This window comes from Stegostoma tigrinum, chromosome 6 (genome assembly GCF_030684315.1).
Source record: "Stegostoma tigrinum isolate sSteTig4 chromosome 6, sSteTig4.hap1, whole genome shotgun sequence".
Lineage (NCBI taxonomy): Eukaryota > Metazoa > Chordata > Chondrichthyes > Orectolobiformes > Stegostomatidae > Stegostoma > Stegostoma tigrinum.
The window spans coordinates 59,213,097-59,230,065 of NC_081359.1; the positions used below are offsets into that span (position 1 = coordinate 59,213,097).

General features: G+C 41.3%; 1 protein-coding gene across 1 annotated transcript in view; it reads left to right on the top strand.

Moving 5' to 3' along the window:
* Positions 1-16,656, top strand: part of gab2 (GRB2-associated binding protein 2) — a 316,592-nt gene extending 299,936 nt beyond the window's left edge. Inside the window, exons 4-10 of the mRNA XM_048532916.2 lie at positions 187-785; positions 2,885-2,979; positions 5,711-5,996; positions 12,730-12,820; positions 13,650-13,752; positions 14,560-14,682; positions 15,639-16,656. Of these exons, the coding sequence (XP_048388873.1) occupies positions 187-785; positions 2,885-2,979; positions 5,711-5,996; positions 12,730-12,820; positions 13,650-13,752; positions 14,560-14,682; positions 15,639-15,779 (1,438 nt within the window). The 3' untranslated portion in view covers positions 15,780-16,656. The remainder of the gene's footprint in view (positions 1-186; positions 786-2,884; positions 2,980-5,710; positions 5,997-12,729; positions 12,821-13,649; positions 13,753-14,559; positions 14,683-15,638) is intronic.
* The last annotated feature ends 313 nt before the right edge of the window (positions 16,657-16,969 follow it).

Sequence of the window (16,969 nt, forward strand, 5' to 3'; positions counted from 1 at the left end):
GTTGCTCATTTCAATTGCAATGCAGCATTGTACAGTTTGGATATATACTTTAGTTACTAAACTCACCATTACAGCTGAGCTGGAAACTATAATGTTTGCTGATGAAAGTAAAAGAGATACTTTGAGCATGATCATTAAGATGAAGCACTAAACTCATTGCTATTTGTTTCTGGTTGTATTATCCAGGAGTGCCAGTTTTTCTCAGTCTGTACAATTGCATGGCACCGCAAAGAGAGATGGAGACACAAATTCAGAGAAGTTATCACAAGCAAATTCACATTGTGTCAATGGGGTCAGTGAGCAAACACATGGCTTTCACATTTTCCCAAAACCAGAGAAACCGCACATAGAACAAAAGGACACCACTGCTTCTGATTTGCCTAGGAGTCTGGGATATGACGGTGCAGCCAAATTTGGCTCACCTGGGTTCGACAATGATGACGAAGAGGTGTACACGTTTAACACTCCCAATAGCACTCTTTGTAGAAGACTTAGTGAGATTTCCACAGACTCCTATGATATTCCATCAACGCCGATGTCCTGCTACAATATTCCAAGGACCTTCACTTTTGACAGAAACCACAACCCGCTATCCACGAGCTCTGGTGATTCAGCAGCTGCACCTCCTCCACGTCCACCAAAGCCTGTTCAGATAGATCGGAAGCCAGACTGGGGTAGCCCTAAGCAATATACTCGCAATAGCAAAGGAAAACAAGCATTGTCTGCAGCTACAATCCCTAGAAGAAATACACTTCCAGCAGTGGATAACAACAGACTACACAGAGGTAATGGCTTCAAATTATAAGTGATTTTTATTAACACTGTAAAGTAGCCACATAGCTCCAGGTATTTTAACCTCTGACTGGAAATGGCTAGATAGAACTTGGATCTGTTCACTGTCATATTCGATAATGTCTCCTTCACTTTAAAATCTTAAAGAAGCAAACACTTCACCAGCTGCAAGTCTGAGATAGGAGCATGAAATACTGCAAATACACAAATCAAAAAGCATCTATTGAGGGAAATAGGTTCAAAACAGCTTAGGTGCAGATATTTGTTAAAACATTGTTTTTATTGATTAGCTTGGCATTCTCTGCCTTTGACCCCATAAGATTCCATAAAGTACTGCAGAAATGACACTGAAATCTATAGAATCGATTTTTTTCCAACCAGATTCTAGAGTTTAAAAGCCCAGCAGTGCAGATGGGTAGACAACAGCCTGTTGGTGATGTGACACTAGATGCCACACCCTTTTGAGAAAATAAGCAGTAAGACAGTAGCAATATAATAAAATGTGAGGCTGGATGAACACAGCAGGCCCAGCAGCATCTCAGGAGCACAAAAGCTGACGTTTCGGGCCTAGACCCTTGTCAGTAAGAAATTATAATCCATTCCAACAGACTCATAAATCAGGAATAATGGGAACTGCAGATGCTGGAGAATCCAAGATAATAAAATGTGAGGCTGGATGAACACAGCAGGCCAAGCAACATCTCAGGAGCACAAAAGCTGACGTTTCGGGCCGGTCTAGGCCCGAAACGTCAGCTTTTGTGCTCCTGAGATGCTGCTGGGCCTGCTGTGTTCATCCAGCCTCACATTTTATTATCTTGGATCCTCCAGCATCTGCAGTTCCCATTATCACAGATAGTAGCAATATTCTGGTTCTGTGCACTGGCGCGTATGCAATTTGCAGCAATTCAAAACAGAAAGACCCAAACATGTGCTGAGTCATTGATTGCTGTCGTAGATCTTTGGGGATTTACTGAGCCGGGCAAATGCTTTTTTGTTTGAGAGAATATTAAAATGCCAAATCTGTCTGTGAAGAGTCAAGTGAGAGTCCCTTTGATTGTAATATGGAAACAGACCATGCATTATCTTCATGGTGCAAGAAGGTTGTGGCTTAGGAGGATGGGTAATAAAAGGCCTATAGGGAAGAAGAACAGAAAATAAGGGAGCAACTTAGCAACAAACCAAATGAAGTAATGTTTACACTGCAGAGACCAGTGTTAAACTAATTTGAAAGTCAGAACTCAAGAGATAAGTAATATATGATGAGACCGGGAATTTCCTCAGTGGGAACTATTCTTAATAGGTTCCTGTAACTGCGACAATCAGCAGAAACCATAGTTACCCCTGTTCATCTGGGTTTCTGCAAATCTTATCTCAAAGGTTCAATAGCAAATCAGGTAAGCCCTAAGCCAATTCCTGATTTATGATAATAAAATGTGAGGCTGGATGAACACAGCAGGCCCAGCAGCATCTCAGGAGCACAAAAGTTGAAGTTTCGGGCCTAGACCCTTCATCAGAGAGCTCTCTGAAGGGTCTAGGCCCGAAACGTCAGCTTTTGTGCTCCTGAGATGTTGCTTGGCCTGCTGTGTTCATCCAGCCTCACATTTTATTATCTTGGATTCTCCAGCATCTGCAGTTCCCATTATTCCTGATTTATGAGTCTGTTGGAATGGATTATAATTTCTTACTGACAAGATTCATGAATAATTCATTTAACAAGCAAAATGGGGATGTACAATTGGGCATTTCTTACGTAACTTATTCTGTGATTTAATTTTGAAATGAAGATTTAAGTTGAATGTATGGTTCCATAAAACGGAAGTGTTCTGTGTCTCACCAGCCTGCAGCATAGATCAAAAGTTCAGACTTGCACCATTCACCATCTTGCTGTCAATGGTTGAATTTGAAGTTCTGACGTGCACGCTTTCTGATTTTGCTGCAGGCAGTTGAGGATTCCCACCAGTAATATTAAATCAAAACATGCACCCTTCTGTGTATCTTTCTGAAGAAGGGAGGAATTACTGTGTTTAATTGAAAAATAACATGGTCCCATTTCTCTGGTGATTCAGTCTTGTGCAAAATTTCTTCCAACCAGCTTCTTCATGTGAAACATATGATTATCCCCGTCACGCTACTAATAACAAAGGCCTCTCGATGGAGTCTGTTAATGATGGATTCAGCTCTTACTTGGTAAGGAGCATAAAGAAGTAACATGTTCACAACTTAAAGGCTCTTTATATTAATTGTGATGCACTACTATCCTGAACTGCTCCATATCTCTCTCTCGCTGTCAAATTTTGTATCTTGTTCAGAATTCCACAGAAACTGATGAGTTTAGAGAGAAATTTGAATTTCCAGTTAATAACTAAAAAGAATGATGCATCAAGACTTTGGTTTTAAGCGTTTTATAGTAACAAAGGGCTAAAAATATTGAACTCAATACTTTTTATAGGCAGCTTGTAATTTAAACAATAGAAAGTAAAAATCCCCTCTACACTTGTTACCTAACTCTCTCTCTTTTTAGGGAATTAAAACAATGTAGCAAACAGCCCACAGAGTTGCTCCCAGCTTCCAATGTGCTGACAGTCCCCTCTTTCACTGAATAGTAATTTCAGGAATCCTCCCATCAGTGCCTTCCTTAGTTGAAGGAGAATATCCTAAATCCACTATCTACTGTAAAACCTGCCCCATTGTTTCTTTCTTTCTAACAATGCTAGGATAAATTATTTATCTAAGTACAGACTGCTTACCTCTCATGCCTGGCTGCGGTAGTCCACTAAGTCAAGCACTTTGCTGTCTGCTAACCACACAAAGCTGCTCACACAGTTGCTGGGACCTGGACATCTCTGCAGTCCCCATCTTCCCTCACTTGTGTGAGTATCCTCTCTTCATGGTCGAGCGGGAAAGGACGCTAATACCTGGAAACCGCCCCCTCCCTCAATCTGTTTACTTTTCTCTGCCCTGGTTTGAGCAAAGGCAGAGGCTGAATCGGCTGGGAGTTTTCCCCTGGAGTATTGGAGGCTGAGGGGTAACCTTATCGAGGTTTATAAAATCATGTGGGGTATGTAGGGTGAAAATAGTCAAGGTCTTTTCCCTAGGGTGAGGGAATCCAAAACTAAATGGCATAGATTTAAGGTGAGAGGGGAAAGATTTGTAGAGGACCTATTGGGTAACTTTTTTTATACAGAGGGTGATGCATGTATGGAATGAGCTGCCAGAGGAAGTCGTGGAGACTGGTACGATTCCAACATCTAAAAGGCATCTGCATGGGCATATGAATAGGAAGCATCTAGAATGATATGAGTCAAATGCTGGCAAATGGAACTTGGTCAGATCAGGATGTCTGGTCAGCACACATGAGTTGGATGTTTCCAAGCTGTATCCCTCTATGCCTTCTCCTGTGTCAGCATAGAAGAGGCAAATGGTTAAGACTCAAGCGCATGGCACGGCTGTGGGGTAAAGATATGAAATGCTCCAAGGGAGTCAGGAGGCAACACAGAGTGGATTCAGAGTTAGTGGTGTGGGAAAGTGGTGGGGTAATGGGAGAAGAATGCAACAGAGGGGCTGTCAGAGCAGAAGTGTTGGTGGAAGATGGGTACTGTAGCAGGAATCAAGCAAGCGTGAGGCAGCAAAGAATAACAATGGCATTCACCTGGAAGGCACAGTGATGGTCATTGACCTTCTTTCAGCACTGCTGCGCAATCCTCTGAACCCTGGTCAGGGCACTGACCCAGGTAGTGATCTGTGACCCTCAGTCTCTCTGTTCCCATATTCCCTTGTGCCAAGTGTTGTTTTTAAAGTTGTCTGCATTTTGAGAATTAGCATGTATGAATAATATTTAAACATTTCAACTATGTGTAAGTGTATCAGAAGGTACCAATGGCCGGATGAATGACTAAAGAGTGTGATATGCATTATTGGTTTCCTTTTGTACATGCTTGACTGCAAGACAATTCAAGGCTTTCCATATTTTGTTATACATACAACCACTTGAAATTTTATTTTTCTATTAATTATTTGCAATTTCCGTGCGTGTAACATAGAGTTGAACTTTCCACAGAAATAAGGTTTTGTAATGGGCTGCACTATTCCCTACAGATTATTTTCTAACTTCTATCCCAGCCTCGGTTTATCTACGGAAACCCTCATTCATGTCTTTGTTACCTCAGAGTTGACTACCGTCTATAAAGTTGAGATCATCCAAACTCTGCCGCTGCCCTAACTTACACAAGTCTCTTTGCTTTCTGACCTGTGTTGGTTCCTGATTAAGTCATCCCTTGATTTTAACATTCTCATCATTTCTTTCAGATCTCTCCAAGGCTTTACCCTTTCCGATCTCTGTGATCTCCTCCAACCTACAGCCCTCCAACATATAATCGCTCCTGTAATTCTGTCTGTTGAGCATTACAAATGTTAATAGCTCCACCAGTGGTGGCCATGCCTGCTGAGTTAATTAGGCTCCATCTTCTGGAAATCCCTTCAGATACCTTTCTGTCTCTTTATTTTTTTTCTCATGTAAGTTGTTCTTTAAAAACTATTTGACCAACATTTTTTTCATCTGACCTAATATCTCCTAAAATAATATGGTGATAAATATTACTTTATAATTCCTCTGAAGCATCTTGAGATATTTTATTACTTTAGAAGTGCTTTAGAAATAAAATTTATTGTCAGTTAATTTCACGCTTTGCTTATCTACCCAGTTGTCACTTTGCACCTGGAATTTATCAACCTTTCTGCCTAATTTGTGATCCCTCTTTTAAACTGAGGCATTGTGAGAAATTGAAGATACATAATGTTAATGCACTAGCATTCTGCAACGAGAAATCTCAACACATTACAAAATACAAAGTTATACGGAACACAGTCAAACACATTTACTTCTGGTTAGGAAGTTGAAAAACATTGTTTGTTTTCACAGAGGTCAACATGCACAGCGTCCCGCTCAGAAAGTTTGGAATCAGAAGATAACTATGTGCCAATGAACCCAGGTTCCTTATCTTCATTTGTTACAACCGCTGGAGAGAGTTGTCAGGATGTCTACATACCCATGAGTCCTGGTCCGCACCACTTTGACTTCCCCGGATTCTCCTCAGCAACATTCCCCACACGCAAAGGAAGTTCGGCCTCTCTCTGCCACAAACCCAACTTTCCTGGAGATTTGCTGCCACCTCCAGTCAACCGTAATCTCAAACCAGACAGAAAATGTAAGTTCTATCAGTTTCACATACATTTATCTGGAAAAGTATGCCTTAGTTGCCTCAGATGTACAAATATAATATTTCAACCTGTGCTGTTATAGTCATAAAAATGAAGAACAATGGAGAAAGTCAGCAACTCTAGCAGCAGTTGTTGGGAGACAGAGTTAACTTTTCAGATCATTACCTTTAATCAGAAGTCAGACTTCCCATTATAAGAAGGATTTTATGGCCCCTAAGCTTACTGTGTTTTTGGTGGGGAGAAACATAAAATATACAATAAAAACCAAAAGAATTGTGGATGCTGTAAATCAGGAACAAAAACAAAGTTGCTGGAAAAGCTCAGCGGGTCTGGCAGCATCTGTGGAGGAGAAAACAGAGTTAACGTTCCAGGTCCGGTTCCGGTGACCCTTCCTGTTCTGAAGAAGGGTCACCAGACCCGAAACGTTCAATCTGTTGTGTTCAACTATATGTGGAACATAAAATATGCCGTCTTCTCCAGCTTTCCTGCCAATCCCCTACCTGGTCCCATTGAAACAGTCAGCAGTAGGTACTGGCATGAGCAGCCCACCCAACGTTTTTCAAAAACTAATGAGTGAGACAACTGAACCTGTCAGCAAGTCATTTCACCCAAATATTACATCTGACATAAAATGGAATATGTGAACAGGGAGATGGGGATTCAAAGGGTGTCCAAACACATGAGGGTAACTCCACTTTGAAGTAACTGTTCCCTCACTCCACCATTCTTGCCTGGCCACCAAAACCACCCCTGTCCAGACTCCTGATAGTACCCACCTAAAAGGCCTGGGACTTACCTGGATCTCAGATCCATCCTTGATCTTCATAGGTTGCTTTGTAGTCCCTTCTGCCATTGCTCAGACTGCTTGGCCTACCACCTGATCACACAGGCTGGCAATTCTTGAGGGCAGAACCTTGTCCTGATTTGGAATGGAAGTCCGACTCTCAACTCTTTAAGGTCACCCCATCAGAATTAGGGCTGCAGAGCAAACACAGGTAGTGTCAGTTCATTTGGGACCAAGTGTTTTTGTGAGGATGGGCATATATGAGTTGCCAACGCCTGTAACATTCAGACCTGTGTATTCTGATGAACGATTATGACCTGAAATGTTAACTTCTTTCTCCATGGATGCTTCCCGACCTCCTGATTATTTTAAATATAAACAAAAAGGACTGCGGATGCTGTAAATCAGGAACAAAGACAGAAGTTGCTGGAAAAGTTCAGCAGGTCTGGCAGCATCTGTGAAGGAAAAAATCAGAGTTAACATTTTGGTTCCAGTTAACTCTACTGATTATTTTATGTTGTTTCCATTTCAAATTTCTAACAATTACAGTATTTTGATTTTGGCTTTTGGCTATTACCATGTTCAAAAAGGAATTTTTTTTAAAAGATCAAGATGTGACTGTCACTGACAATGCTACATTAATTGCTCATCTTTAGTTGCCTAATGGTAAGGCTAGCCTTGATTTTCAGTCAAGACACCATGCTTTGCCAAACCAGGGCCAATTAGGGCATTCCAAGACTTTTAAATGAAAGAGCAATTACTCTAGAGTGTGATGAGCCATAATCCCACAGCAAAGACAATGTGATTTAAGAACTATTCACAAATTATGTTAATTCACCTGGAGACAATATATTTTCACACACCAGTGGTGTACAGAATGGCATTGGAATCTGTAACAAGGATACAGACAAGGGAATTGCTTTCTCCTGGATGGTACCGAATTACTTGAGTGTTGTATTCATTCAGGTCAATAATGAGCATTCAATCAAACTCCTCAGGCTGCTAATAGATGGTATAGATCTCATAAAGTGAGTAATTCCCCACAGAGGATTCAGCCTGTGCCTTATTGCTGCAAACATTTTATTGATCTACTGGATCATATTAAGTTACCTTCAATCAATAGAGACCCAAAGATATCAGTTATTTGGGACTCTGTAAGAATCAAGGATGTGGGTGAAAGCTTTCTTCTTCACCTGACACCAATGAGCACAATAATGATCAACTGATAATAACAACTTCTTGCTGTTTGACCCGTGTAATTCCACCCGCTGTGATTAATTCTTTCAATAGAGCATAGTTTTACTATGGTTCCTGGTGGCATTTGTGATTGATATTGAGGTCAGCTATTCTGACCTCTCCTCCATTATGAGGGTAATTTCTGACTTTGTGCTGTTGCTGGAGACCTTGCCAGATGGAAGCCTGCACCAGAAATTCAGGTATATGTGGCAGAAGGCTATTTAAGATAATGGCTAAAGATATTGCACACCGTGCACTGAGGCCACAAATGTAAACTGCTAACAGACAAGATATCCAGCTGGAATTTTAAAGGTAAAAACTTTTTCCCCTCATGTGTGCACATCTGTGATATATTGTTTGTTATGTTTCATTATGAATTTGCATTATCACATAATTGCGTAGTTCTTGATCCTAAGTATTTGCACTGTATGAAGTAAGAGCTCACTCCTTTGATATGTTTAAATTGCTGAACTATATTAAACTTCTGCAGCAGTAATTTCTATATCAACTCTAAGGCATTGAGCACCTCCCAAATTACTATAATGTTTCAATGTATAATCTACAGCCCTGTTTATATCTCTAGCAATAATCAGTTAAAGTACCAGAAATTTTTGTTGGCAATATCAGCTGGCAACTGTTCAAAATCTTTCATCAACGAATTATAGAAGATTGTATTTTATAACAAATGTATTAACACTGTAGTTAAAATAGAAAATCAAGGAATGCAAACCAAATGCATTGCAAGTATGATTGATCTGTTAATATCACCCACATTCCCAAGCCAACAAGACATTCCCATCACTAATTGCAGTTGAGAAGGTTATGATGAACTACCTTCTTGAGCTGCTGCAGTCCACATGGTGTGGGTACACCCACACTGCTTTTTGCAATGGAGTATTGTGTTTTTGACTCAATGCCAGCTAAGGTTTGATGATGTTTGTTGGGTGGCTTGGAGGGGAGCTTGCAGGTGTTAGTGTTCCCATGTATCCACTGGCCTTGTCCTTCTGGGTACCAGAGATTGTATGTTTGGACAATGCGGTTCAGAAGTCATAGTGAGTTGCTGTAGTGCCTCTTGTATATATTGTCGTCAGTATGCTGCAGTAGTGGAGGAAGAGAATGCTAAATATCTGTGGCAGATGGAGTGTTGATCAAGTGGGCTGCTGTGTCCTGGATGGTGTCTAGCTTCCTAAGTGTAGTTGGAGCTGCACTTTTCCAGGCAAGCAGAGGTTATTCCATCTCTCTCCTGTCCTGTGCACTGTAGGTGGTGGTAAGTCTTTGAGGAGTCTGAAAGTGAGTACTCACTGTAGAGATTTCAGCCTCTGATCTCACATGAACTCATGGTTTAAAACATAGAATAAACTATTTGTAAGAACAAGCAAATAGCATAAAAATTACATATTGACAACCAGTGCTAGATGACTGAACAATGTGATAGACAGTTCCTTTAATTCCTGACCAAGACGTTAAGAGATTGAAGTTGACCCAGATGAAAAATGGGAGCATATTGCCAAGTGAAGCTTTGTAGGTGTCCCACAAAAACTGCATAAAAGAGATGTCAGACCTCTTGCATATAAAATGAAGGGTCCCAACTGTTGTTTTTGAGCTCTTGCAGAAATTAGATGAGATTGAGCATAGCAAGAATTGAATCTGCTCCCCTTGAGATTGAACAATTAAACAATGCCTAATCAAACATTGCTACTGTTATGTGTTCTGATTGTATTCTAGTTCTCATATATTTGATATAATCACACTTTAGGCTTAGAAGCTGAGAACCCTTTGTGTTTAGTACAACTGTTATACTGCCTGACTAGCAGAATGCTTAAACCCAATCTGAGTTACACAAAATAATAAAATGTGAGGCTGGATGAACACAGCAGGCCAAGCAGCATCTCAGGAGCACAAAAGCTGACGTTTCGGGCCTAGACCCTTCATCAGAGAGGGGGATAGGGAGAGGGAACTGGAATAAATAGGGAGAGAGAGGGAGGCGGACCGAAGATGGAGAGTAAAGAAGATAGGTGGAGAGAGTATAGGTGGGGAGGTAGGGACGGGATAGGTCAGTCCAGGGAAGACGGACAGGTCAAGGAGGTGGGATGTGGTTAGTAGGTAGATGGGGGTGCAGCTTGGGTTGGAGGAGGGGACGGGTGAGAGGAAGAACCGGTTAGGGAGGCAGAGACAGGTTGGACTGGTTTTGGGATGCAGTGGGTGGGGGGGAAGAGCTGGGCTGGTTGTGTGGTGCAGTGGGGGGAGGGGACGAACTGGGCTGGTTTAGGGATGCAGTAGGGGAAGGGGAGATTTTGAAACTGGTGAAGTCCACATTGATACCATATGGCTGCAGGGTTCCCAGGCGGAATATGAGTTGCTGTTCCTGCAACCTTCGGGTGGCATCATTGTGGCACTGCAGGAGGCCCATGATGGACATGTCATCTAAAGAATGGGAGGGGGAGTGGAAATGGTTTTCCCCCCCACCCACTGCATCCCAAAACCAGTCCAACCTGTCTCTGCCTCCCTAACCGGTTCTTCCTCTAACCCATCCCTTCCTCCCACCCCAAGCCGCACCCCCATCTACCTACTAACCTCATCCCACCTCCTTGACCTGTCCGTCTTCCCTGGACGGACCTATCCCCTCCCTACCTCCCCACCTATACTCTCTCCACCTATCTTCTTTACTCTCCATCATCGGTCCGCCTCCCCCTCTCTCCCTATTTATTCCAGTTCCCTCTCCCCATCCCCCTCTCTGATGAAGGGTCTAGGCCCGAAACGTCAGCTTTTGTGCTCCTGAGATGCTGCTTGGCCTGCTGCGTTCATCCAGCCTCACATTTTATTATCTTGGAATTCTCCAGCATCTGCAGTTCCCATTATCTCTGAGTTACACAAAAGCTGGCTGCCCAGAACAGGATGAATGTTGCCACTGGGAAAAGTACACATACAATTGGTTCTCAGCTAAATTCCTAACTCTTTACAACTAATCCAACAATATTTAATATTCCTATTTGTTTTGAAGCCCTGTGCTTATCATTATAACTGCTCCAGTCAATGGCTTTCCTAAACTGTGGGAAAATTACAAATTAACTCTTCTTTTTTGGAAATAAACTGAGCCCCTTTTCAAAATATTTGGAGCTAGGTTGCGATCACTCCTCTATCACCCTAATCCTTGTATCTGCACATTTTTTCAGTGATTGGGCTTTCTGCAAGGTGTTTGTATCATTTGGGTAGTAAGATGTTGTTCCACAATCTTACAGATTCAGCTCTTGTTGTTCTTTTGGCATGTGTAGATTTGTAGCACATCACACAAGCAACAGTGTACATGGGCTTGGTGGCTCAGTGGTTATCATTGTAAACTCGTGGCACCAGGGGCCTGGGTTCGATTCCACCCTCAGGCAACTGTCTATGTGGAGTTTCCATGTTCTCTCTGTGTCTGTGTGGGTTTCCTCTGGGTTTCCATGTTCTCTCTGTGTCTGTGTGGATTTCCTCTGGGTGCTTCAGTTTCCTCCCACAGTCCAATGATGTGCAGGCTAGGTGGACTGGCCATGCTAAATTGCCCGTAGTATTCAGGTATGTGTAGATTAGGTGAGGTTTTGGGAGATAGGTCTGGGTGGGATGCTCTGAGTGTCAGTGCGGACTTGTTGGGCTGAAGAGCTTGTTTGTACATTGAATGGATTCTATGATCACTCCAGCTGTTGCACTATCCTTCTGGTCACTTCTTTCGTCTCGTGGTTCAATCTGCAGCTCTTCACAACTGCTCATCTTCATCATAGCAGGACCCCTGTTTCTACAAGGTAGAACATACACTGTGTGACTCTCTGATTTAGGTTGACTCACAATTCCCCTGTACCCTGTTAGCATGGTATTGAATGCTTCCAGAGCCCCTTTCCTTGGATAGCCATTTTCTTCTCAGTTTTCAGAAAAGACCTTCAGGTTTGGGATGATGTTATCCTGTGCTCCAGTATATTTCTTTACCTTCAGATTTATAATTGTCGCCTGATTACTTTTCCTAATATCAATTGTTGTTTAAATTTATTTTCCCTGAACTGTCAGTTCTGGACATTTTATGCTGTTGTATAATACACCCATTGAAAAAGCACCTTCCAATTATATGGAGAGAAGATCTGGTGCAAATATACATAAAGTGTTTCAATGAGACAGTTGGATACTTTGAGGATGTTGAATATCATATCACTATTCACCCAGCAAAGAAGGCTTTGATTTAACCTCCATGTAACATACCAATGGAATCAAAAGGAAAGGTTGAATGAGAGCTCAAAAAGACAGAAGGCAAGAAAGTGATTACCAAAGTCACTAAGTCTATAGATTGGATAAGTTCCGTCATGGTGAGAGAGAGGCCAAGTGGATGGCCAAGAGTTTGTCAGGATCCCAAAGATCATGACCAAAACTGTAGAGAGGGATTATAATGTTCCTATAGTATATTGTGTTGTTAAAATCACCAACACTTCGTCTAGACTCCCATGATGCATGTATAGTTTGGCTTCTTTTCCTACCTATCAATGTGTTGATCTGGTTGTGGTCACTCTTCTATCACCCTGATCTTCACATCCGCACATATTTCCAGTGATTGGCCTTTCTGCAAGGTGTTTGCAGAACATCTCATTTAGACAGAAAGTCAGCCATTTTGAAAAGGTTTGTGTTAACAATGTTTAATTATATCGTAATCGGCAATTGTGTAATTATGTTTTATATTTCAGCCAAAGCAGGAACTGTGGAATCACGGAACCACACATTCATTGATGAGCTTCCCTTCAAGTCTCCTGTAACCAGATCTTGGTCCAGGCCTGTGTAAGTGTCCTTTTAAAAATAAATCCAGAAGACCATTGAAAGTTGCTTCCAAAACAGTAAACCATTGGGGAGTGAAACTGTTCCGAGGTAGCAACACAGAATAAGTTTATAGTGAATCAGTAGCCAACTTCTCAGCAGTTTTTATTTTTCACTGATTTGGAATTGCTAAGAATTTGAACTTCAACAGAAGGAACTGACATGGCGATAAAAGCTATCTGTTTGTCATGAACTCACTCAGAACTACAGACTTAGACCAATTTTATCCCCTACTTTCTTCTGCCTGCAGAATGATGGCAGTTGTACAAAAATGATGACTTCCCTTTGAGAGATTTTGAAAAGATCATCATGTTTATTTTAATATATTTTGGACAGAGAACTGTATCATCTAGGACAAGATTTGCCCAATGACTTTTTCCTCCCGTTCACAGAAGTACATTCCTTCTGTCATGTGTGGTTGTGTAGAGACCATTAAAAAGGTCTGGGAAATTTGATGGGGATTCAGTGTGCTGCAACATTGGTGTTATGACCCATGTGTTTTTGATGATGCAACGTAACTTTTTAGTAATATGCAAAGTCTTTGCTCAGATAATGTGATGGAGGCTGGTAAAATTGAGACATTCAACAGGGGCATTGGATGTTATTTGAAGAGAAACAATGTACAAGGTTATGCATGGGGAAAGGGTAGTAGAATAACACCAAGTCAGAATGCTGGTTGGATTACGCTTACAGACAGGATGGGTCAAATGGCTTCCTCCTGGGCCATAACATTTTTGTGATTCATTGTTAGCGTTTTAGTTCTTGAAGGAAAATTGTATTTCATTGCTTCTAGAGCCGCTGTAAACCCTGTTTCTTCACAAAATTGCCGTCCGTTATCAACACAAAGTGTCACCAGCACCGACTCAGGAGACAGTGAAGAAAATTATGTTCCAATGGTAAGTAATTGAAAACACGATGCTCCAGGAGATCAGTTGTAAGTTGCAAACTAAGCAGAAATAGGATACCGCCTTAATTTGATTATATTAACATACAGAATGACAACCATGAAAAAAAATCAGTTAACCCAACAAGCCAATCTCTCACAATGTAAATGATTTATTATGCTGAAGTGCATATTTTCATTCAAGAATGCAAGTGTATCCAATGTTGCATTTTGTACAAGAGAGCTTGTTGCTCTAGTTTGATTTTGAAACTTTACTACCTTCACACTGGGAGATCCTCATTCATAAAGAGCAGGAATGGGACATCTTCTTCAGCCCCTGACATCACAAGACTTGAGACCTACTAGGCAGTGTGCAAGTGAGAATCTCTCCACTAACTAACCACATCAGTTTTTTTGTGCAAATCAGTGAGCCTCTCAACTATACAGGGCTCCTCCAGGGCTAACACATTATGGCAGTCAAAGTTGCAGTTGTTGTCCCCAGTGTCTTGGTGTTACCAGTGTGCTGTGTCACAAGAAGGGCCATTTCAACTCTTCATTTACTGAAACTGGGATGACTTCACAATGATCCAGATGGACAGGGTGCTTCAGTGTTTGGCCTGCCAAAAATATCTTTATTGACTCTCTTCACACAAGTAATAAAAATCTACCTTTATCCTGTGCCTATCTATAACTTCAGAATATACCAAAGAATTTTACAGCTGCTTGTTGAATTCAGGATGTTCTTGTAACTAAGATCAGTTAATCTGCCATCATTACGATAGGAAGCATTTATCATTTTATTTCATTTACTTTAAAATAGCAGAATCCAATTTCTACCTCTCCAATGAATGCTGTGACTGGCAGCCCTGGTGCAAGAAAGACTGGGAGTGTGGATTATTTGTCTTTAGACTTTCAGCCCAGCTCTCCTGGTCCTCATCGAAAGGTAAAATCCATAGTTTGTTTATTTTAGATCATTTGTTTCTGCTTTGATAGTCAATGTTCTGTGGATTTAAATATGTTGGATTAAGCACTACACAATTATTACACAATTGAGTATAGGAGTTTGGATGTCCTGTTGCAGCTGTTCATGATGTTGGTAGGGCCACATTTGGAGTCCTGCTGGCAGTTCTGGTCACCCTTCTATAGAAAGGATATTATTAAACTAGAAAGAAAACAGAAAATATTTACCGGGATGCCACCTGGACTGGAAAATTTGAGTTATAAGTTGAGTCTAGATAGACTGGGACTTTTTCCCTACAGTGTAGGAGACTGAGGGGTGACTTTATCTGTCAAATCATGAGTGGCATAAGGTAGACAGCCAACTGCTTTTCCCCATAGTAGGGGAATCTAAAACTCGAGAGCATAGGGTTAAGGTGAGAGGGGAACATAAATAAAACAATCCAGACAGACAATTTTTTTCACACAGAGGGTGGGGAGTGTTTGGAGCAGGTTGTCAGAGGTAGTTGTAAAGTCGAGTACAATTTTGACACTAGAGAAGCATTAGAACAGATACGTGGATCGGATAGGTTTGGAGAGATATAGGTCAAATGCAGGCCCATGGGACTAGATTGTGAAAACTGGGTGGCATGGACAAGTTGGGCTGAAGGGCCTATTTCCATACTGTAAACCTCTATGACTCAAATTTGGCTCAGCTTCTCTTTTTTCTCTCTCATTCCCCTGCCAGTTTTACTCTTGTGCGCTTCCACTGATCTAAATTGTCCAGACTTAGTGAAAGTTCAGACTGGCTACTTCAATACAAAACCAATGTGGGTGGCCATCAAAAATGAACAAAGTTATCCTATATATGTGCTTGTCAAATGTATACATTACAACCAATTCCAGTGTTAATTTGTGATGACGGAACAAACTCATTCAAATCTATGTCCTATTTTGAACCAGCCTTCCACATCCTCAGTGACATCAGATGAAAAAGTAGACTACGTACAAGTGGATAAGGAGAGGACCCAGGCTCTACAGAACACCATGCAAGAGTGGACTGATGTGAGACAATCTAGTGAGACTTTGAAGAGTCTGAAATAGCAATATAAAGGAAAAACAATGGAAATCAAAGTATTTGCAGTTCTGTGAAAGATGAATCTGCACTTTCTATTACACGATAGTATGCCAGAATGGGAGAAGAGGCATTATTTCTTGAACTGTCTCAAAATTTTACAGATAGCTTTCCATTACCTTGTGATATAGCAGCTACTTCATTGTACCTGTTCAAACCAGAAGGCATTTCTTCCATATGTTCACTCAAAAAAGCTTACAAGATAAGGCAGATTTCACAATGGCCAAACATTTGCCGCATCTAAATATCTCCTATTATACTTTGCTTAACAAAAACTTGTGATAAGAGTAAAGAATGAAATTGTTAGCTACCTGATTGAATTTCTTCAGCACAAGAGAATTGGGAGAAGACTAACTATTTTCACTGTACTGTCATTTAATGTCATGGAAGCTTGAAACCTTTTCGAAACACAGCAGCAGAATATAATAAATTGTAAGTGAACTGAATTAAATTAATTATTTCAGCAATACAAACTGAAAATCCTGGGAAAACCCAACAGGTTTGGCAGCATTTGGAGAAGGAAAAATAAAATTAATGTTTTCAGTCCGGTTATGACTTCTTTAGATCTTCAGAGTTCCAAAAAAGAGTGGTGAGTCATACTGCACTCAAAACATTAGCTTTGTTTCTGTCTCCACAGATGTTGAGTTTCCGTGCAGTTCCATTTATTTTTATTTTGGATCTCCAGCCTCCACAATACTTTAGCTTTAAATATTTTGAGCACATTAATAATTTTTAAAAGAAACCTTAGAACTAAATTTTCAACTTGCCACCCAAAGCTAAAACTGCTGTTGTAGTCCAGACATCCGTTTGTAAAATGAGAGATAATGGGAACTGCAGATGCTGGAGAATTCCAAGATAATAAAATGTGAGGCTGGATGAACACAGCAGGCCAAGCAGCATCTCAGGAGCACAAAAGCTGACGTTTCGGGCCTAGACCCTTCATCAGAGAGGGGGATGGGGAGAGGGAACTGGAATAAATAGGGAGAGAGGGGGAGGCGGACCGAAGATGGAGAGTAAAGAAGATAGGCGGAGAGAGTATAGGTGGGGAGGTAGGGAGGGGATAGGTCAGTCCAGGGAAGACGGACAGGTCAAGGAGGTGGGATGAGGTTAGTAGGTAGCTGGGGGTGCGGCTTGGGGTGGGAGGAAGGGATGGGTGAGA